Raw genomic sequence first — 18856 nt, 5'->3', positions numbered from 1 at the left:
CTCATTGGGAATGAGAGTAGTGAGCCTGTGGGAAGGTGCAAACGGAAAATTCTTCCGGGGGGGGGGGTGGTTGGGGGAGATAACTTTTGATATTTAAAGCATTTGCCTGAAAAGGTACATCAATAGATTCAAATGATAGAGATGTGAATAAATAAGATGTGTTTTAAAAACAAAAAGTCATGTTCACAGTCAAGTATATGGGCCGTTCAGGAAAGCACGGAGAGGAGAATAAAAGTGGCCCCCAGCGCTACCCGGCATCGCCCATGACTTGAATGGGTGCATGACCCTCGCCTGTTCCGTGCACGCTGCTCGGAGGGAGCCGCTGAGCTGGGGCGAAGCACCTGCACCCCTCTTTGTTTCACTCTTTCATTTTTGAGTTCAGAAAAGGTCAACTGTTAGCCATTTTGCAGCACTTGAACTAATATTTTAACATGCCGGGGCCATTTACTTCCACGCTCCCCCGTTTCTCTTAATATCGGCCAGGACTTGCTTCAGGCGATAAATAGCCCTTTGAAGAGTGGTTTTGGCTGAGTGGGGTCCTGAGGTCAGCAGGCCTCGGGGAGGCCAGGCTAGGAGGGAGAAGTGCCCGCCCTGGGTGGACACCGGGCACCCAGGGCTCTTGACCCAGGTGCCGTGGTCCCCGGACCTTCCAGGGTGCCCAGCCGCCCTAAGCCTCCCGTCTCCGTTCCCACAGGCGGCACAGGAGGCTGATGCCATCCAGGAGGAGATGAACGAGAAGATTGAGCGGCTCAAAGCCGAGCTGGTGGTGTTTAAGGGGCTCATGAGTGACGTAAGTGCCATCAGCCACCACTCCTCCCCCCCTGCGTCATGACTCTCCCACCCCCACCCCTACCCATCATGCAAAAATGCTTCATTCACTCCCGAGAGGCGGCCGGAGCTCGGCTTCTAGTTAGAATCCTGGCTGCTGCGTTTGACCGTGAGGATGCCGGACGCACTGATGCATCCAAAGACCCGGCGCCCGCTCCCCGTGCCCCCCACCCCTCCCTTAGTTCCGCTTCACCTCCGTCTGAGTAGAGATGCATTAATCTGCAGCTTAACCCATCCCGCCCCAGGGCTCCCTTGATGGCCTGCGTGCATTCGTGCATTCGCTGGGGAGCGGACCCAGCTGGCAGTCGAAGAGGGTGGGTGGGGGTCGCCTGGGTCTGAACTGGGCCAGTGTGGGGTGAGGAACCCCGGGCGCAGTGGCCGCAGCCCTAGAGGCTCCAGGTCCAGTGGCTGCCCGCAGGGTGGTTTGGAATGCTGAGAAAGGCCAGCGTGTGCCCTTATGACGTTCCAGGGTCCCTATAAGAACCGTGTTGTGTGTGTGTGTGTGTGTACTGTTGGCAGCGAAGAGACAGCTGTCCCACCAGGGATCTGACCTGCTGCTCAAGGACCATGGGCTGGGTGTGATAGGAAGGAGCTTGCCCAGGTGGAGTCCACTTGCCTTCCTTCCCCTCAATTAGATCCAGGAGGACCTACCTCCCCTTCCAGCGGACCTCTGCTGTTAGCCAGGAGGGGTCCAGGCCAGAGCTGTGTGCCAAGCCCTTGCGTAGGGGCCAGGCTGGGCCGTGGGCAGTCTCTCCACAGTGCGACTTGCCTTTCACCTCTCTTTGCTTCCCACGAAACACACCCGGATTCAGTGTCCGCAGTAAGGATGCCTTCCAGACTGGGAGACAGCACTGTGCTCTCACCCTGCTCCCTGCTCCACACCCCAGGAGAAGCTCTGGGCTCCCCCAGGAGCCTGGGGACGACTCCCCGGCTGCCTGCCCCGCTCCCCTCGTGGCTCACATAACACCCTGCTGTCCCCCTGCAGCCCATGACAGATCTGGACACGAAGATCCAAGAGAAGGCCATGAAGGTGGACATGGACATCTGCCGCCGCATCGATATCACGGCCAAGCTGTGCGATGTCGCGCAGCAGCGGAATTCCGAAGACGTGTCCAAGATCTTCCAGGTGAACAGGGTCACCTGCTCGCCGTCCCCTCTGCCCCCCGCCCCCGCTTTCCCTCCCACTGGGCCCTGGCCTTGACGCTCGTCTGGCCAGCCCCTGACTCCTCAACGACCTGCTCACATCCCTTCCCCAAGAGGTAGTCCTGACCCGCCGTGGCCGCCCCCTGCCATTATAGCCCAGGGACCGAGAGCGTCGTCCCTGTGGCTCTGTCACCTAGTCTGACTGCTCCGTCCCAGAGGGGCGAAGGGGCGAAGTCCGCCCAGTTCTGCTGACCAAAGGGCGCTCGCGTTGTCATTCTTGGAAGCTGCTGCTCTTGCTTGAGCCCAGGGCTGTGTTGTCGCTTTCAGTGTGTGACCTTGGACATAGCTGAGCAAGTTGTGGCCTTCTGGGGACCCTCTCCTCTCCTCCGGGACTTTCACTGCCCTTCCCAGCCTGCTGGGAAGCAGGAGATCAATCCTGCAGCTGTTGGCCCACATTCTTGTCCACGTGGAGTGGAAGCTTGGTGTGGTGGGGCCACTGCCTGTGGCCTTTGCATGTAAAGTGTCGTCTTGGCCTCGCGAGGGGTTCTCTGTCTCTCTGGCTGGCTCTGAGACACTCGAGGTGGCTTTGCTCCCCAGGTGGTAGGGCTGCTTCTCTGTGATTGGTGTGTGGGACCTGCAGGCCTTCCAGAGTGGGGGAAGGGTCCATGCCGCCACCCTGCATGCCTCCCTCCTCGTGCTGCCTGCTAATGTCGCCTGCTTAGTAGAGGAGCCTTGCACCTTTCCTGCCCACGGCCACTCTCCATCTGCCAGGGGATGCGGCTTCCTTCCCCAGTGGCCCGCCCCACCCTCACCCCAGCAGAGGCTCCCACTTACCGCTATCTCCTTCTCGGCTCAGGTGGTCCCCAAAAAGAAAGAGCGGAAGGCGGCGTCGGACGATGACATCTCGGAGCAGGACGGAGAGGCGAACCGGTTCTCCGACGAGGAGGTTGGCTCGATGAACATCACTGATGAGATGAAGCGCATGTTCAACCAGCTGTGAGTGCCCCGCCCCCACCTCGCTAGCCCCAAAAACTGAGTGGGTGGGCTGGGCTGCAAGGGAGTCGTGAGTGGCAGCAAGGGGCGTCCAAGGCACTGGGGTGCACCGTCAGCATGGAGAATCTGGGGAAAGCCACATTTACAAAGTCGAGCTGCTCGGCCCTCCCTGGCAGCCCCACTTCAGCACAGTGGACAGGAGCAGGTGGGGACAGTCGCCTCCGGCGGCCCTGCCCTCCTTGGTACCTGCCCACCTCTCTTTCCTTGCCCTGGGCAAGCTGCTTCAGAGGCAGCAGGTGGACAGGGCAGGTAGGAGGAGGGAGGCCCTTCAGCTTTGGGAGGGCATGCTCTCGGCCACGAGGAGAAAAAGGGGCGAGCTTTCAGTTGGGGGTTATCTGGTGACTCCGTGAGTCCAGAAAGGCCAAGTTGTGCACAGTTGCTGCAGGTTCACAGTGACAGTCCCCTCACCCCCACCCTGCGTCAGTGTAGACCGTGCCCTCTAGGGCTTCTGGTGGGAGGGTTTTCAGCAGTGGACAGCCCTCTGGGTGGGACTTGAGCCTCCAGCCTTCCAGCAGGCAGTGGCATGCAGGCAGTCCTTCTACCACCCCGGGACAGAGATCCTGGTAGGGGTGGCCACACTCATGGACCTGTCCTGATCTTACCCCCTCGCAGCTGCCTTGTGGTGGACGGCTGAGCTGCTCTGCACACGGACCCACCACCAAACCAAAAACCAAACTCTGTGCCATCGAGTTGATGCTGACTCACAGCGACCCTGTAGGGCAGGGTAGAGCTGCCTCTCTGAGAATATAACTATTTACGGGAGTAGAAAGCCATCTTTCTCCCACAGAGCACCTGGTGGTTTCAAACTGCTGACCTTGTCTAACCAAAGCGCCCAGCTCTCCCAGGGTGACTTCTATAAGTCAGATGTTTCCCAGCATGGTTTCTTTGACTCCTGATAACCAACCTGGGAGGCCAGGCCTGTCACCACACTTAGTGGCCCTAAGATTGAGACCGAGCAGGGAAATGACTTCGCCAGACCCTTCAGCTAACAGGTGCCAGGCCTACCTGCCTTCTCCTATCCCTTTGTAAAGTGTCCACTTCCGTGCTTGCATAGGCCTGGGTGTGGCGAGGGGTCAGGTGCTCTCCTCCCGCTCCACATCCAGTGATGCCCTTAGCAGCTTAAAATTCGCCATGGTGTGACATAGCTACTACTCCAAATCAGGAACGTGCCACCCCAAGAGCTGGTTTTTTGGAGCCTCACTGGGTAGGTGCAGTGTCCCTGGGGCTGGCATGGCAGGGCAGCTGGGACTTGTTGAGTGTCAAGCTCTGAATGCTGACCCATCTTTACCTGGAAGCCATCTTCTGCTCTAGAGGGGAGAGGGAGGAGCAACAGCTGGCACTGAGTGACCTGCCTAAGGGCTGGGGGTCAGAAGGGAAGGCTGGGGCTGAGTTTGTGGGCTCCCTCAAAGCACCTACATCCAGTTACCAGACATCCAGAACCCTGCTTCAGGGTCTCAAGGCTGAGAGGGAGTTCTCCGGCCTGGAGCCTTCCCTGCAGCCCTGCTTTCTGACTGCAGAGCTAGGTTTGAGCCCTTGGCGCTGAACCTTCCAGAAGGGCACACACCTGTCAGCAGGTGCCCTGATGTCATATTCATTTCAAAAGCCTGGGCACGCAGCTCTTGTGCAAAGCTCCAGGGCTTGGTGTGCAGCGTTACAGAGTGCAGAGAGCCCGCGTCTTCCTTACATTAAGACTCAGAGAGGGGCAGTGACTGGCCCAAAACACCAGGATTTGTGCCAGAGCCAGGCCTTCTGAATCGTGGTCTAGTGCTCTGTCCTCCACATCAGTATCTTTGTGCTCGAGAGAGATGTCCCTTTTCTGCCTCTACACACTGCCCCTGGCCCCTGACTCTGGAGGCCAGGACACAGGGGCAGGAGTAGTTACGGGAGCACAAAGGGATGTTTCTCCACCTAAGATTTCCTTGTATTCATCTTTCCCTTGAAGCAGAACTCGGGTAGGAGCTGTATTTAGGGGGTGTGTTAGTTGAAGGTGATAGAGACCCCTCTCCCCGGTCACATCCCCCAACCCTGGTGGCATACATAATAGTGGTTATGTGTTAGTCAGCAGTTCGAAACCACCAGCTGCTCCACAAGGCTTTCTGCAGCCTCAGACACCAAGGGGCAGTTCTGCCCTGCTTGCCACAGTTGTTACGGCTCAGCACTGACTCGGTGGAAGTGAGTTTGGTTTGATTTTATAGAGACACCGCCCACACACACACAACCCAACTCTCGGTTCTGCCATCACCCCAGATCTCATGTTCTGATCTTTTGCTACCGAACAACTAAGGGCTTTTGAAAGGAACCAGGGCTGGGCTCTGGCATTCCTCAGACCTCCCTGAGACCCGATTGCTGGGATGGACGGGCTTCTCTGGAGAAATTCCCACCCTGCATTTTTATAGTCACCTGGGAATCTGTAAGCAAGGAGGCTCGGGGAGATTCCCCTTCCCCAGCAATTGCTCCTGGGGTACGTTCAGCCCGCAACCAAGCCACAAACGGATGCTGAGAACACGGGTGCATGTGAATAGGTCTGATTTGAATTAATATTAAATTTGATTTATCTGTTGTAAACTTGGCCGAGTTTAAAAAAAAATGTTTCTCCCATTTACACGCCCACCCCTTGCTGCGATCCCAACCAAGGCCGAGCTGGCCCCACTCACCACCCCATCCTACCCCACCCCCCGGCCGAGGGAGCCCTGGCCTCTTGTCCTGGTGTCTTGGCTTACTGTGGGCTTAGATCCAGAGAGACGTCCCCCTGAGAGTTCTTGGAAGTCTTTTCAAACCCGGTCTTGTTTTCATAAAAATCGCTTGCTTGGGCTTCAGACCAGAGAGAGGAGGCGGAGGATGTAGCTACTTTCTCTGCCTCCCTAGCCAGTCCTCCTCAACCCCACCCACCCCGCTCCAGGCCCCTCCTCTGCCCATCCCGACCCTCTCTTCAGCTGCAATGGCTGACAGACCCCAGGCATGGAGAGGAAGTGAAGTCAGGAGCTGAGTATGCGGGTGGTGATGGGTAGCCCTTGAGGGTAGTGACCCAAGTGCCTGCCTGGCAGCCTGGCCTCCCTCCCGTGCTGGTGCCTGGACTCACGGAATCACCTACAGGCGCCAGAAGGAACTGTGTTGGGGTCCAGAACCCCTGTGGCTGGCTCCAGGAACTGTTCCAGGCAGCTTTCCACCAGAAATTCTTTTGGACCCTGCCCGGTGCTTCCCAGTCTGATCCATTGTCTGACTTGGGAGCAGTGCCCAGGGGATCCAGGAAGGAGTTTAGGGAGGAAGTGTAGCAACAGGGAGAGTGTGGGATGGGCTTCTGGACTCGAGATCTGTGTCCTTCTCGGCCACTGATTTCCTGGTTCAAGTGACTGACCCCCTGTCTGGGTTGGATGAGGTCATCCAAAGGCCCTTCCAGCTGGGGGAACCGGTGTCTGGAGAAAGCTCTCAGACCCAGGCCAATCCTGCTTCCAGGTGGAATGAGTCCTTATAGCTGGGTGCCATTCAGTTGGCGACTGCTACCCATAGTGACCCTATGTGACAGAGTCAACCCCGCAAAGAGGTCCCCAGGCTGCAGTCTTTGCAGTAACACGCTTGAACTTGGACCCCACTGGGCAGGTCACACCATCCCCCAGTGTTGGTGCAGACAAAGCACAATTTGAACATGGGTGTGTTGTTCCAAAGCTTCCTAAGACCTGGGAGCTGGAACACCAGCCAACTGGGTTTGTCTGCGGGGCTTCTCCAGATACATGGTTACCCCCCATTGGAAGGGTGCGTATGTGCTGGGCTTGGCGGGCACATGCTCAACCAGAACAGCAGCCACCAGCTGGACAGAAGCCGGCCTGCAGAGCTTGCCTGCACAGCTGTGCGGCTGCAGCCGAGGGTCCACCTATTGCACCAACGGGGCTCCTCCATCACACGGGCTCCGAATTCAAATCCAATTGCCAGCCTGTAGTGTTGGTCACCAAGGCCACCACTTCACCCTTTGAGCCTTGGTCTTCCCGAGTATAAGACGGGAATCAGAGTTGGGTCCACCTCGTAGGGTTGTGGTCAGAGTGAGAAGAATTGTGTTTGTCATCGAAGCCAGCCGGCCCCAGCACAGAGTGGGTGCATGGCGATGTGACTCAGGCAAGGACAGTTGTCGGTAGCAGAAAGCGCTGGGTTTGAGCCCGTTTCTGCTGTCATGAGCTGAGTGATGTCAGACACGTGAATGACTCTGAGCTGCAGTTTCCCTTGTCTCTGAAGCCTCAGCCTGTCTAAGTGGCCAAAGGCCTGCGTGAGTCACTTTGGTCAAAGCAGACTCAGGAAATAGCTGGGAAATGCACAGGCTGGGGTGGGGGTGTGTGAGCTATTGTTAGGTGGAACTTAGGGAAATCTTACAATCTAGTATCAATATTCACTTTCAATATTCGCCTAAAGGTATAGATAGTATGTAAAAATGATCTGCGTCTTAAAGAGTTAAACTCCAAGGCCAGGTTGAATGTCCCCCTTTGGCCGCCACCCACCCTTTTCCCGTTGCTTCTACCCGACCATGTTGTGGGCCCCTGGAGCCTGGGCGCCTGCTCAGTCATATCCCGGTGTGTCATCCTCATAGGCGGGAGACCTTTGACTTCGACGACGACTGTGACAGCCTGACTTGGGAAGAGAATGAGGACACGCTGCTGCTTTGGGAAGATTTCACTAACTGCAATCCATCCATCGATCCTCAGGGGGAGGTAGGCCCAGCCTGGCCTCCCAGAGGCCTTTGGGGGAGCTTCCCCCAGCCTCTGCTGTCAGTTCCCCTCTGTGGACCCCACCACCCAGCTCAATTGCCCCCTTTGTTCTCATTTCCCAGCAGGAGGAAAACTTGGGTAACTTGATCCACGAGACCGAATCCTTCTTCAAGACGAGAGACAAGGAGTACCAGGAAACGATAGGGCAGATCGAGGTAAGGGGGGCGACCGGGAGGCTGCTGGCCCCTCCCTGGCTCTAGGCAGCTCGCACCATCCGTAGAGTGTTTCCTAGGCTGTCAGATGGGGACAGCGAGCCCTGCTCGTCCCAGAGAACCTGAGATGAGACCCCTGATCAGTGGTATGGAGGGATCCCAGGCACCGAGAAACCCTAACCAAGTACACCCTCCCAGTGCCCTCAACACATCCATGGGTGGGTGCTGTAGCCCCGTCCTACAGAGGAGGGAATGAGAGACCAAGGGATTGCCCAAGGCCTCCCAGCCAGGGAGCAGGGCTCAAGCCAGGCTCTGTCTGGCTGCAGCCAGCACACTGGCCACCCGTGTAAATGCTAGTCATTGCTAGGGCCAGCCTGAAGAAAGAAGAGAAGGGCATGAGACCTGCGAGAGACCCCAGGACTTCGATAAGGAGCCGAGAGACGTTGAGGCTCGGAGGCGTCAGACCTGGGTGGTCTTATCTGGGCAGGCGTCCCTGGGGGTGCTAGCTGCTTCGACTAGCTATGGGCCAGGAAGTAGTGAACAGGGGGATGAGTCCACAGACTGAGGGAGCTTGATGTCCATGAGGCTGGGTCGCCGGGGCATAGCAGTGGCCGCCTTGATGGTGCCACCACGGAGGCAGCGAGGAGGGGTCTGCTGCGAGGGTGACTTGCCCGCCCCTTATCCCACGTGGCTTCTCCTCAGCTGGAGCTGGCCACAGCCAAGAGCGACATGAACCGGCACCTGCACGAGTACATGGAGATGTGCAGCATGAAGCGGGGCCTGGATGTGCAGATGGAGACCTGCCGCCGGCTCATCAAAGGCTCCGCAGACAGGTGAGGCCGCCTGCCCCTGTGGGCTCCTGAGGGGGTCAGTGGGTCACTTCCAGCCTGGCCACATTGGATCCACCCAGCCTATCCTCTGTCCACCTGTCCACTCATCCTCCAGCCTTCCTGCCACTGATCCTTCTAGCAATCCATCGCCCGCCCATCCATCCTAGATTAGATCGCCTACTATGTGCCAGGCGCTTTACACGTCTGATCTCATAGCCACCAGCCACCAGACCAAACCATCCTTGCTGTTGCTTCAGCTCCATTTGTTGAGGGCCTGCTGTGTGCAAGGCCGTGAGGCTATAACCCCGGCCTTCATGGCACGCATACCTGCCTTCTGCTGATGTGGAGAATGGGGGAAGCAGGCAAGGGACCGCCAGCTCCACTGTTCCCTCGTGGGCTAGTGTTTGTCTATAGGAAGCAATTGCCCTTCCATTCCCATCTTCTAAGCCAGGGCTGGTCGGCTGGTCAACATCAGGGCCCTTTTTCTTTTCTGGAGGACACGGAGACCAAGACAGAGTCCCTGTCTTCAGGGAACATGTAGCCCGGCTGTAGACAACAGTCCCTTAGTCAAACGAGAGGCTGCCTGGCATGAAGCACAGGTGCTAACTGCACTTGTCCGTCTTTCTGTGACAGCATGGCTGTGCTTGGGACTCAGGGTCTAAAACGGACACAGCTCCGTGGGCAGCAGTATGGGTGTGGCCTGCAGTCAGCGTGGCCTGCTTGAACTCTCCTGCTGCCGCAGGGCCCCTGGGGTTAGCTCTGCTGTCCAGAGGGGGGGCATGAGTAACATGTGGAAGCACCCCCAGCATCAGTCACAGAGCCAGAATTCAAGTCCGTCCGTCCATGTGGCCGCCCTATGAATGCAAGTTCTTTGGGATTGACTGAGCACAACGGTTAAGTGCTGCTAACCGAAAGGCCGGCAGTTGTACCCCACCTGCGGCACGCAGGAGGAAAGACCTGGCTCTGTGGCCCTATAAGGACAGCAGAGGAAACCCTGTGGGGCCACTTGGTGGCAGAACTCACTCGATGGGAAGCAACACCCCCATGCTGGGCCCAGAGGTGTGCTTGCTCGGGAAATGGGGGGAAGAACCCGGCTTACCCATGGTCCCTGCGCCCGGGGATTTCTGTCTGGAGAAGCCAAAGCCCTTAGACCAATTCAAGGCCGGTGCAGGGGCCTGCCCCATGGGCCCTCCAGAGCCATGTTCACCTCGAGCGCTTAGACCCTGAGCCGAGCAGAGAGGGGCAGAGTCTGAGAGGAGGACCCCACCCTGAGGTGTGATTTTGCCGGAGTGGAAGCTCAGCCTTCCTGGCTCCTGGAATCCTCCCAGGCTCCCCAGGCTGCCTTCTAAGCATCCCCGTTGTCACTTTGCCTTCCAGAAATTCCCCGTCGCCCAGCTCCGTGGCCAGCAGTGACTCAGGAAGCACAGATGAGAACCAGGACGAGTTTGAGCGGGAGACAGATGTTGAGCCCATGGTCAGCTGATGACTGAGGCCCCCGGCGGCGCCTGGTGGTGCTAGAGATGGGGCTCTGCCTGCCTGGGGCCCCGAGGCCCCCGAGGTGGGGTTCACGCCCTCACCACACAGACTGCCAACCCCTTCCTTCTCTGGAGGCCCAAGGGACTGCTGCTTCCTTCCTTCCACACTCCCCCCACGGACCGGTGCCCTGTCTCCACCCCTCCACCCAAGGAATGGTGCTGTCTTTCTATTCTCCACACGTTACCGATGCAGACGTCCGTCTGGGTGATGCAGTCTTAACTGTGCCTTCTCCCTTAAGCTGAGCCACTTTGAGCTCCAAAGAATTATGCCTAGCAGGTGTTTTTATACAGAACTCTAAGCTGTGGGCACGCCCCCCCCCCCCGTGGTATCATTTTTTTTCCCTTCCCACCTGCACCCCTGATTGGCCGTGAGCTCTGCCCTCCCTTCTTCTACCTGTCAGCCTGGACCACTGTGGGACTTGGAGGAGTGGGCCTCTCCCAGGCAGGAGCTGGACCCCTCCAGCCCTCCCAGCCCAGGTGAGGAGACCTCCACACACCTCTCACTCACCTCACGGAAGGCCAGAAAGGTGGAAGAAGGGAGCAAAAGCAATTTTTTCTTTTTCTTTTTTGATTAAGTGGTAACAGGAAGGGACGAGGCACTGTGGGGAAGGTGGGGCCTCACTGTGTTTAAACTACTATGCAAAAAACCAAAAACAAGCAGCTTGCCTTATTTCATTGTGGAAGGCCGGCCCCTCCTGGACCTACGGTGCCCCCTAGATCTGGGGGGAGGGGGCTGGGGCCATCTCTGCATCTCTGTTGCGTAGCCTCCGAGAGTGAGCGGGCTCTCAGGAGGGGAGTTTGGTCCCGGCTGGTAACTCGCCCTGGCTTCTGCTTGGGCCCTTGGGGTGGAGGTCTTCTCTTGCTCTGGTGATCTGATGCTCTGTCCCCTGCTCTGGCCACCTCCAGAGGACTAGTACCTGTGCTTGCTCCGTGCAGAAAGCTGAAGGGGCCAGGCCGGGCACCCACCCCTGTTAGCGCTGGCCCCACCTTCTTGGTTCTCCTAGATCTCAAGTTGCCCGTTGCTTGACCTGTGGAAGGGGAGGGCCGGGAGGTGATGAGGACCGCTGGCCGGTTGGAGATGGTTCCATTAGGAGCTTGAACCCGGGCTGCCCTCCATTCCGCTCATGAGCATACGCCTCTTTTCATCCTTCACAGGGTGGCTGCCCAGTGTGTGTGTGTTGGGGGGGGGAGGGGGTTCACTTGAGCCATAGCTTCTCTGGATTCCAGTGGGCCTGGGCTGCAGAGCTCTGTGCTGAGACCACCGCCAGTACTCAGGTCTGAGCAGGCTGCGCAGGCCTTTATTTTCCTTTGTAAATCCTATCGTGGTGGGGAATTTTGCTTTTGCTGGCCCAGGAGTGCCCCCCGGAGGTCAAGGAGCAAAATGCGCCCAGGGACCAGAACTTCATATCCCCCTCTGCATCTGGAGACACAGGAGAGGGCTGGGGCTTGGAGTGGGACAGGGACCCTGTCTGTCCTCCCCAGGGCACCAGCAACCGTGAAGGACCTTTTCTTCCTTCCATCCCCATCCTCTGTTTTGCAGTCTTAGCCATTGTACAGGCTATTCGTAATATATATATGTGGAAAGAGTGTATGAGTGTGCTAGTGTCTGCCTAATTTATCAGACCTTGGTGGCCTTTGTCATAAGTCTTTTTCCCTTGTGTTTTTGGGTAAGGGGGCACCCTGCTGGTTCCCTGGGGGCAGTCTGGTCACGTGGCTTCCACGCCAGGATCTGCGTATTAGCCAAACAGCCCTTTGGTCGGTACTTGGCGGACAGTAGGTTTGGGGTGAGAGCATTCTCTCCTCTCCGCCACCCTCAGTCTAAAGGTTACAGGGTTCAAATGTACCTTACAATTGTGGTTGTTGTTGCTGTTGTTCTTGTTCTTTTATGTCTATTTTAACCAAAGGTTATCAGAGCCAGTTGGGCCTGGACCGCAGCTGCTGAAAAGACTTCCGTTTTCCCGAGGGCTGGATGGCGGCCGCCCTCCGGGGGGTCTCCTCCCTCCAGGGCTGAGGGGGGCGTCAGATGGCATGGCTTGGGGGCCAGGCAGGCAGCATGGAAGCCAGCCCCGAGTTGTTCCTCAAGGATGACGGACCTAGCTTTAGAGTCCAGACTGCAAAGCAATAGTGAGGATTGTCATGGCGACTGGTGGATTATTTTTGCCCCATTCCCCCCCCCACCCCGTGTATGCATAGGTTGTTTGTCTTTGGAGATGAGGGTGCTGTGCATTTGTCTGGAGGTGGCAGGGAGCTGAGAGCACCTCCCAGCTGCTCACCATTGGGAGCAAGGATCCCGGACGAGTAAATAGGGGGAGCAGCCAGAGGTGGGGCCGCCCTGCCTCCCGGGCTGGTTCCGGGGTCTTGGCCCTCCTGCCTGACTCCTCACCCAGTTCTTTTTTGAGTTCCTTGCCAGTGGGTCCTGCTTCCCTCCTCACCATGAGCCCACAGCTTGCCAAGAAACACCCCACCGCGCCCCGGGGCAGCACGGCCGGCTGGCGACGACCTGGGCTGCCCTTCGTAAAGCTGTACATACTTCGGCTCTCTTCTGTCTCTCTCAGCCCAGTGTCATATTGACACTGGTATTTTACAATTGCTCTCGGACTCGCTCTCTTCTGCTGCCCTCTCTCACACTCCTTTTTTTTTTTTTGGTGGTGGGGATTTCAAAAGAGAGGGTTGAGAAGGGGAAGGGATGGGGAGAGGGGCTTCCTTAAGGCTCCCAGATGATGGAACACACGTGCGTGCACGCACATACACTCACACACCCACACGCACACACACACTTTTGAAACTTGAAATGGGGGGCGGGGTGGGGTGGGGAAGAGCAGCAGACACACACGTTTTGTTTTCTTGTGGTCGAGCCAGGTGGAAGCTGTGTACATACTTGTATGTTCAACACAGACTCCGCTCTGTGGGCGTAGCTCGCAGCTATGGGTATTCGACCGCTTTGGCTTGGGATGAGGGGTCGAGGGCGTAGGGTAGGGGATACTTATGTAAGGTATAACTTAAGCTAAATGTAATCTATTTATAAAAAGCAAGAGACTCGTCTATTTTTATGAAAGGGAAGGTTTTTAAATTTAGGGTAGGCAGCTGTGGTACCCAGCGTTTTTTCTGTGGACAAGATGTTGTGCATGTTGCTGCTGGTTTCCATGTAATCAGTTCCCTTCAGCCTGTCCTCCCACCCTCCCTTCTTAGGCATCCACTGCGATGAGCCACTTCTGCAGTGTGGGGAACCCATCTCACCCACTTCCTTCCTCCCTGCCCCTTCCCCGACCCCCAGCTCCTTGGTCCTCAGAAGTCTGTGGAAGGGGCAGTAGAGAATTCACAATTGGGCTGGTGGAGGGAGATGAAGGTACCAAGGTAGAGAGCCAGCTCTGTCAACTGACTCAGGGTAGGGGAGGCTTTGCTGCCTGACTCTGCTCTGCCAAGATGCATTAGCAAGCCAGGGGTGTTTGGGAGTGGGCCAGGCAGCAGCAGAACGTGGCCGTGGGCTCTGGACTGTGGAGCCCTTGGTTACCTGTGTGCTTGCATCCTTGTGGGTTGCAGGTTGTCAGGCAGCTGTGGCAGAGGTGGGCATGCTGGGAGACGGTCGAGCCCAGCCCTGGCTGCTCCCCCTGCAGGCCAGGGACTTCGAGCTGGCTTGATGCCCTTGTTCTTCCAGGCTGAGGGATGAGGTGCTGGGGACTCCCTCCCAGCCTGTTCTTCAGCCTTCAGACACTGATCTCTTGCGGGGAGAGTCTGGTGGGGGCATATTCTCTGTGGAAGGGAATTTCCAGGGAAGGGATACCCCAGGCTCAGAGTGGGCTGTGCTGGTCTTGGGCAAATCCTTTGTTTCAACCCCTCTAAGAGATGAGTCAAAGGTACGCCCCCACCCCACCCCACCCCCAAGACCCTTGTGTGGACATTTGACCATCTACCTGATTTTTAACCCCGCCCAGGGAGACTTTATATCCCATGGTCCCATCCCACCCTCCTGTTGCTCTGTGTCTGCCAGCAGGGTCTGCCATCAAGGGGAGAGGGGGTGGGGAGGGGTGTTTATACTCACGAGACTACTGATCCTACCCAACACCAACCTGTTTACTGTACTGTTGTAAATATCATGCCCTTTATATCCTGTATATTGGCTTCTTTTCAATAAAGAGAAATGTCTTAGCATTGATGGTGCTTTTATTTCGTTATTTTTGTAATTGAGGGTGACAATCCTGGGGTGGGAGGGGCAAGGGCACTGAGGGCCATATCCACATGAAACAAGCGAGTCGGCCCATCAGATAGAAAAAGGACAGTTTGCATTTTGCCACCACACTTGCAGCTCACAATGACTTCTTCGAAAGAATTCCAAGCACAGTTTACAGATGAGCGCACCAGGGAGGTCACAGGCTGGAGAGCTGCCGTTGTCTGGTTGGGGGCCGAGGACCTGTTGCCTCCAAAGCCCCTGGATCTCAAACTCCACAGTACCCAGGAGAGCCTCTGGGTTTGAAACTAGCATTCCGGTTTCTTCTTGTTGATGGCTACCCTCAAGACGCCATTGAGCTCATCCACACGGGGCCTGCCAGCCTAGGTGCTTCTCCAAGGATGAAGAGAAACCGTCCCTGCCAGTTCCAATGAGCTTTGTGCCATGTCTCAGATTTGCAGTCGACATTGTCTCCCTGGCTTACTGCCTGTTCTTTGAAGGTAACAATGCCCATCTCATAAACTGGGTGTTCTGTCCTCCTCCGAGAGGAAAAGGTGTGGCACGCGATGGTGGGGACAGTGTAAAGTGGACCAATGACAGCATGGGGAGGGAACCTTAGGTGAGGTTTCCCATGGCCCTGGCCCTAACGGGCTGGCCCGCAGGAACCAACGGGAAGCTGGCGCGGGACCAGCAACTGTTTGTTCTGTTGTGCTTAAGTTATGCGTAAGTCACAGCCATCTCCATGACAACTAACAACCATGATTAACTCCATTTTCTGGATGAGGAAACTAAGGCCCGAGGAGGTTATGTTACTTGCCCAGTGTTGCATGTCGGAACCAGAGTCAGCATTGTCAATTCTCTCCCAAGCAGGAACTCAGGTCACACAGCTTGAAGAATCAATTGCAGGATGACTGTTAGTCTGGGTAGACTAGAGAAACAAATCCATCGACACTCATGTGTATCAAAGAGAGAGACAAATTCATAGACACTCGTGTATAAGCAAGAGCTTTATGATACCAAGGGCGCAAGTAGAAAGAAAATGTTCTGAGAATGATGATGGCAACAAATGTATAAATGTGCTTGACACAATGGATGTTTGAATTGTGTTAAGAGTTGTATGAGCGTGAGGTAGTACCGATGAAGAACACAGCTTTCCCCCAGATCCTGGATGCTTCCTCCCCCCAACTACCATGATCCGAATTCTGCCTTGCAGGGCTGGATAGGACAGAGGCTGTACACTGGTGCATATGAGGGTTGGAGGTACAGGGAATCCAGGGTGGATGATACCTTCAGGACCAAGGGTGTGAGGGACGATGCTGGGAGAGTGGAGGGTGAGTGGGTTGGAAAGGGGGAACTGATTACAAGGATCCACATGTGACCTCCTCCCTGGGGGAGGGATGGCGGAGAAGGGGGAAAGGGAGACTCAGGATAAGGCAAGATATGACAAAATAACGATGTATAAATTACCAAGGGCACATGAGGGAGGGGGGAAAGGGGAGGGAGGGGGAAAAAAAGAGGACCTGATGCAAGGGGCTTAAGTGGAGAGCAAATGCCTTGAGAATGATTGGGGCAGGGAATGTATGGATGTGCTTTATACAATTGATGTATGTATATGTATGGATGGTGATAAGAGTTGTATGAGTCCCTAATATGTAAAAAAAGAAAAAAGAAAAAATGATTAGGGCAAAGACTGTACAGATGTGCTTTATACAATTGATGTATGTATATGTATGAACTGTGATAAGAATTGTATGAGCCCCAATAAATTGTTAAAAAAAAAGAGTTGTATGAGCTCCCAATAAAATGATTTAAAAAAAATGATTTAAAAAAAATGATTTAAATCAAAGAGTAATTGTATGTAGCCCAGTCCAGATCAAGTCCATATGTCTGATATTAGCCCATATGTCCGATACCAGTCTATAAATTCCTCTTCAGACTCACACAAAACATGCAATGACACTGAATGGGGGAAGATCACAGGCCAGTGGGTGGAAAGTCTTGTGGGTCCAGTGTCGGCGGAAGCATCTCTGCACTGGCATGGGTCTCCACATGGCTCCTCCCGCTCCAGGATTCTGGTTCCCTCAGTGTGGCCCCATGTGTCTTGTCAGCAGGAAGACAGACGAAGCAGAGAGAGTATGTATCTGGCCTCCAAAATGAGGTCATCAAGCTGAGATCTGATTGACAGGCTCAACTCCACCCCTTCGCAAGACAGGAGATTATGTAACTGCCACAATGGGAAAAATGCTATAATTACTTCAGGAGCAGAATGGCCTCCTTATTGGTAGGTGCCATCAAGGCAGCCCTGACTCAGAGCTACCCCGTGTACAACAGACTGAAACACGGCTTGGTCCAGAGCTCAATGGTTCTTCTGTTTGAGCTAGTTGTCGCAGCCACCCTGTCAATCCATCCCGCAGAGGCTTTCCTCGGTCACTGCCCCTCTACCCAGTGTGACGCCTTCCCCAGAGACTGGTCTCTTCTGATAACATGTCCAAATACGTGAGATGAAGTCTTGCCATCCAGGCTTCCCTTCACCCACCACCCTGGCTTTTAAGGAACCCGGCTGTATTTCTTCTCAAGACAGCTTTGTTTGTTCTTTTGACAGCCCATGGTACTTCCAATACTCTTCAACAGCACCCTAATTCAAATGCATCAATTCTTCTCTGGTCTTCCTTACTGAATGCCCTACTTTCACCTGCACACGAGGCCACTGAAATGACCCTGGCTTGGGTCAGGCGCACCTTAGGCCTCAAAGTCACATTCTTGTTTGCAGATTGACCCAATGCAACGTGCCATTTGATCTTGGCTGCTGCTTCCATGAGCACTGGACCCAAGCAAGGCAAAATCCTTGACAACCTGAGTCTTTTCTCCAGTTGTGAGGATTTTAGTCTTCGTTTACCTTGAGTTGTGATCCACACGGAAGGCCGCCCTCCTGGATCTCCCTCACCTTCAGCCAGCACGGTTGCCATCTGCATAGCACAAGGTAAGACGCCTTCTTCCGATCCTGATGGCACTCTTCTTCATATAATCCTTCCCTGATCATTTTGCTCACCGTACAGGCTGATTAAATATGGTGAGGGGACACAAGCCTAACCTCCTAAGACCCAAAATGGCCTCCAAAATGAGGTCAGAATCCAGGTCTTAAATAGCCTTCAAGCAGTCATGAAGGAAACAGACTGTTAACACAATCCATACGTCCATCCATTGTGTCAAGCACACTTGTACATTTGTTGCTATTTGTTGCGATGAGTTGTACGAGCCCCCAATAAAATGATTTATAAAAAAATATATAAAACAAAATAAAGGAAACAGAACACAAATTTCGATGGGGTAAAACAAACGTCAGAGCAGTGGTTCCTGGCAGGGGAAGTTCAGCCTTGATCTGCTCAGGTTTTATCTGCGATCGATGGTGATCTGCAAGGGCGCCTTCGGGCCAATTTTAAGAAGCGCCAGGCCCTGGGAGGCGGCGGGGGCCCAGCGCCAGGCTGGGAGGTGGAGGGCGGCTGGCTCCGGGCCGTGGAGCGGGGCGGGTGTGGAATCTGGTACCTGCACACATTTAGGGCCTCCCACCCACCAAACGCAGCCCCATACGGATAACCTAAAGCGCTGACCTAGCGCCTGGCCCCGTACGTTCTTCCTCCTAGACTCGGCACGTGGCCCCGCTCCCGTTCTCCAATTGGTTCTTTTCGTCCCATTCGGCGGCCAAGAAGGCTGCAACCTGACCGTCCTTCTGATTGGTCCAGGCGCTCTCATGAGTAACTCTGATTGGTTAATGGAGCTCACGCCCCTTTCCCCTCTTTGGCATCAGGAGATGGGTCAGACCATCACTTCCGAAGGGGGACAGAGACGATATTCCGGTCCTTCTCTACCGGTTTTCCTCGTTCGGTGGTCCACAACGGTCCCATTCGGGGACAATACGGGAATGGTTCTGTTACGAGAAGGTGGAGGTGTGGCGTCATACTGATTCCAGCGCGGAGGACGGGGGCGAGCTCTGCAACCCCTCTCTGCAAAGTGGTGTGTTCCGAGTGGGGCGGGGCCCAGAGATCCTGCGGGGCCCGATCCCAACTCCCGTCGGGGACAGTCGTGTTGCAAGCCGGCGATGCTGCTCCCTCTGCCCGCGCTCCGCCGCGCCCTGCTGGGCCGCCCCTGGACGGGGGTCAGGTGAGTGAACCGTGGGCTGGGGAGCCCCCGGCGCGGCGCCTGCTGGCCTGGGGTCGCCGAGTCGCCGAGCGGCTGTCCCCGCCGGACTCTGTTGGTGCTCCCTCCTCCGGGGCCTCTGCCTCCAGTGTCCCCGCGTTCCTCCCACGGAGGCTCCGCACCTCACTGCCCAGCCTCCCCTGGGGGTCACTAACTTTCAGCGAGAGGGACCCCTTCCCCAAATTCTGGGGCCGGGTGGGGGTGC

At 55.9% G+C, this 18856-nt stretch overlaps 2 protein-coding genes across 4 annotated transcripts in view; both read left to right on the top strand.

Moving 5' to 3' along the window:
• IFFO2 (intermediate filament family orphan 2) overlaps positions 1 to 14433 on the top strand; it is a 47351-nt gene extending 32918 nt beyond the window's left edge. The window contains exons 3-9 of one of the 3 annotated variants that reach the window (XM_075551279.1): positions 695 to 790; positions 1814 to 1954; positions 2828 to 2967; positions 7598 to 7718; positions 7841 to 7930; positions 8630 to 8760; positions 10135 to 14433. In XM_075551279.1, the coding sequence (XP_075407394.1) occupies positions 695 to 790; positions 1814 to 1954; positions 2828 to 2967; positions 7598 to 7718; positions 7841 to 7930; positions 8630 to 8760; positions 10135 to 10240 (825 nt within the window). In that variant the 3' untranslated portion in view covers positions 10241 to 14433. Of the gene's footprint in view, positions 1 to 694; positions 791 to 1813; positions 1955 to 2827; positions 2968 to 7597; positions 7719 to 7837; positions 7931 to 8629; positions 8761 to 10134 lie in introns of all 3 variants that reach the window. The other 2 variants (XM_075551271.1, XM_075551289.1) reach the window with 2 other exon arrangements.
• Positions 14434 to 18384: 3951 nt separating this feature from the next.
• Positions 18385 to 18856, top strand: part of ALDH4A1 (aldehyde dehydrogenase 4 family member A1) — a 29155-nt gene continuing 28683 nt past the window's right edge. The window contains exon 1 of the mRNA XM_075551260.1: positions 18385 to 18615. Within this exon, the coding sequence (XP_075407375.1) occupies positions 18554 to 18615 (62 nt within the window). The 5' untranslated portion in view covers positions 18385 to 18553. The remainder of the gene's footprint in view (positions 18616 to 18856) is intronic.

This window comes from Tenrec ecaudatus, chromosome 1 (genome assembly GCF_050624435.1).
Source record: "Tenrec ecaudatus isolate mTenEca1 chromosome 1, mTenEca1.hap1, whole genome shotgun sequence".
Taxonomy (NCBI): Eukaryota; Metazoa; Chordata; class Mammalia; order Afrosoricida; family Tenrecidae; genus Tenrec; species Tenrec ecaudatus.
The sequence above is the reverse complement of the archived record's forward strand: the minus strand, read 5'-3'. Positions and strand labels throughout refer to the sequence as shown.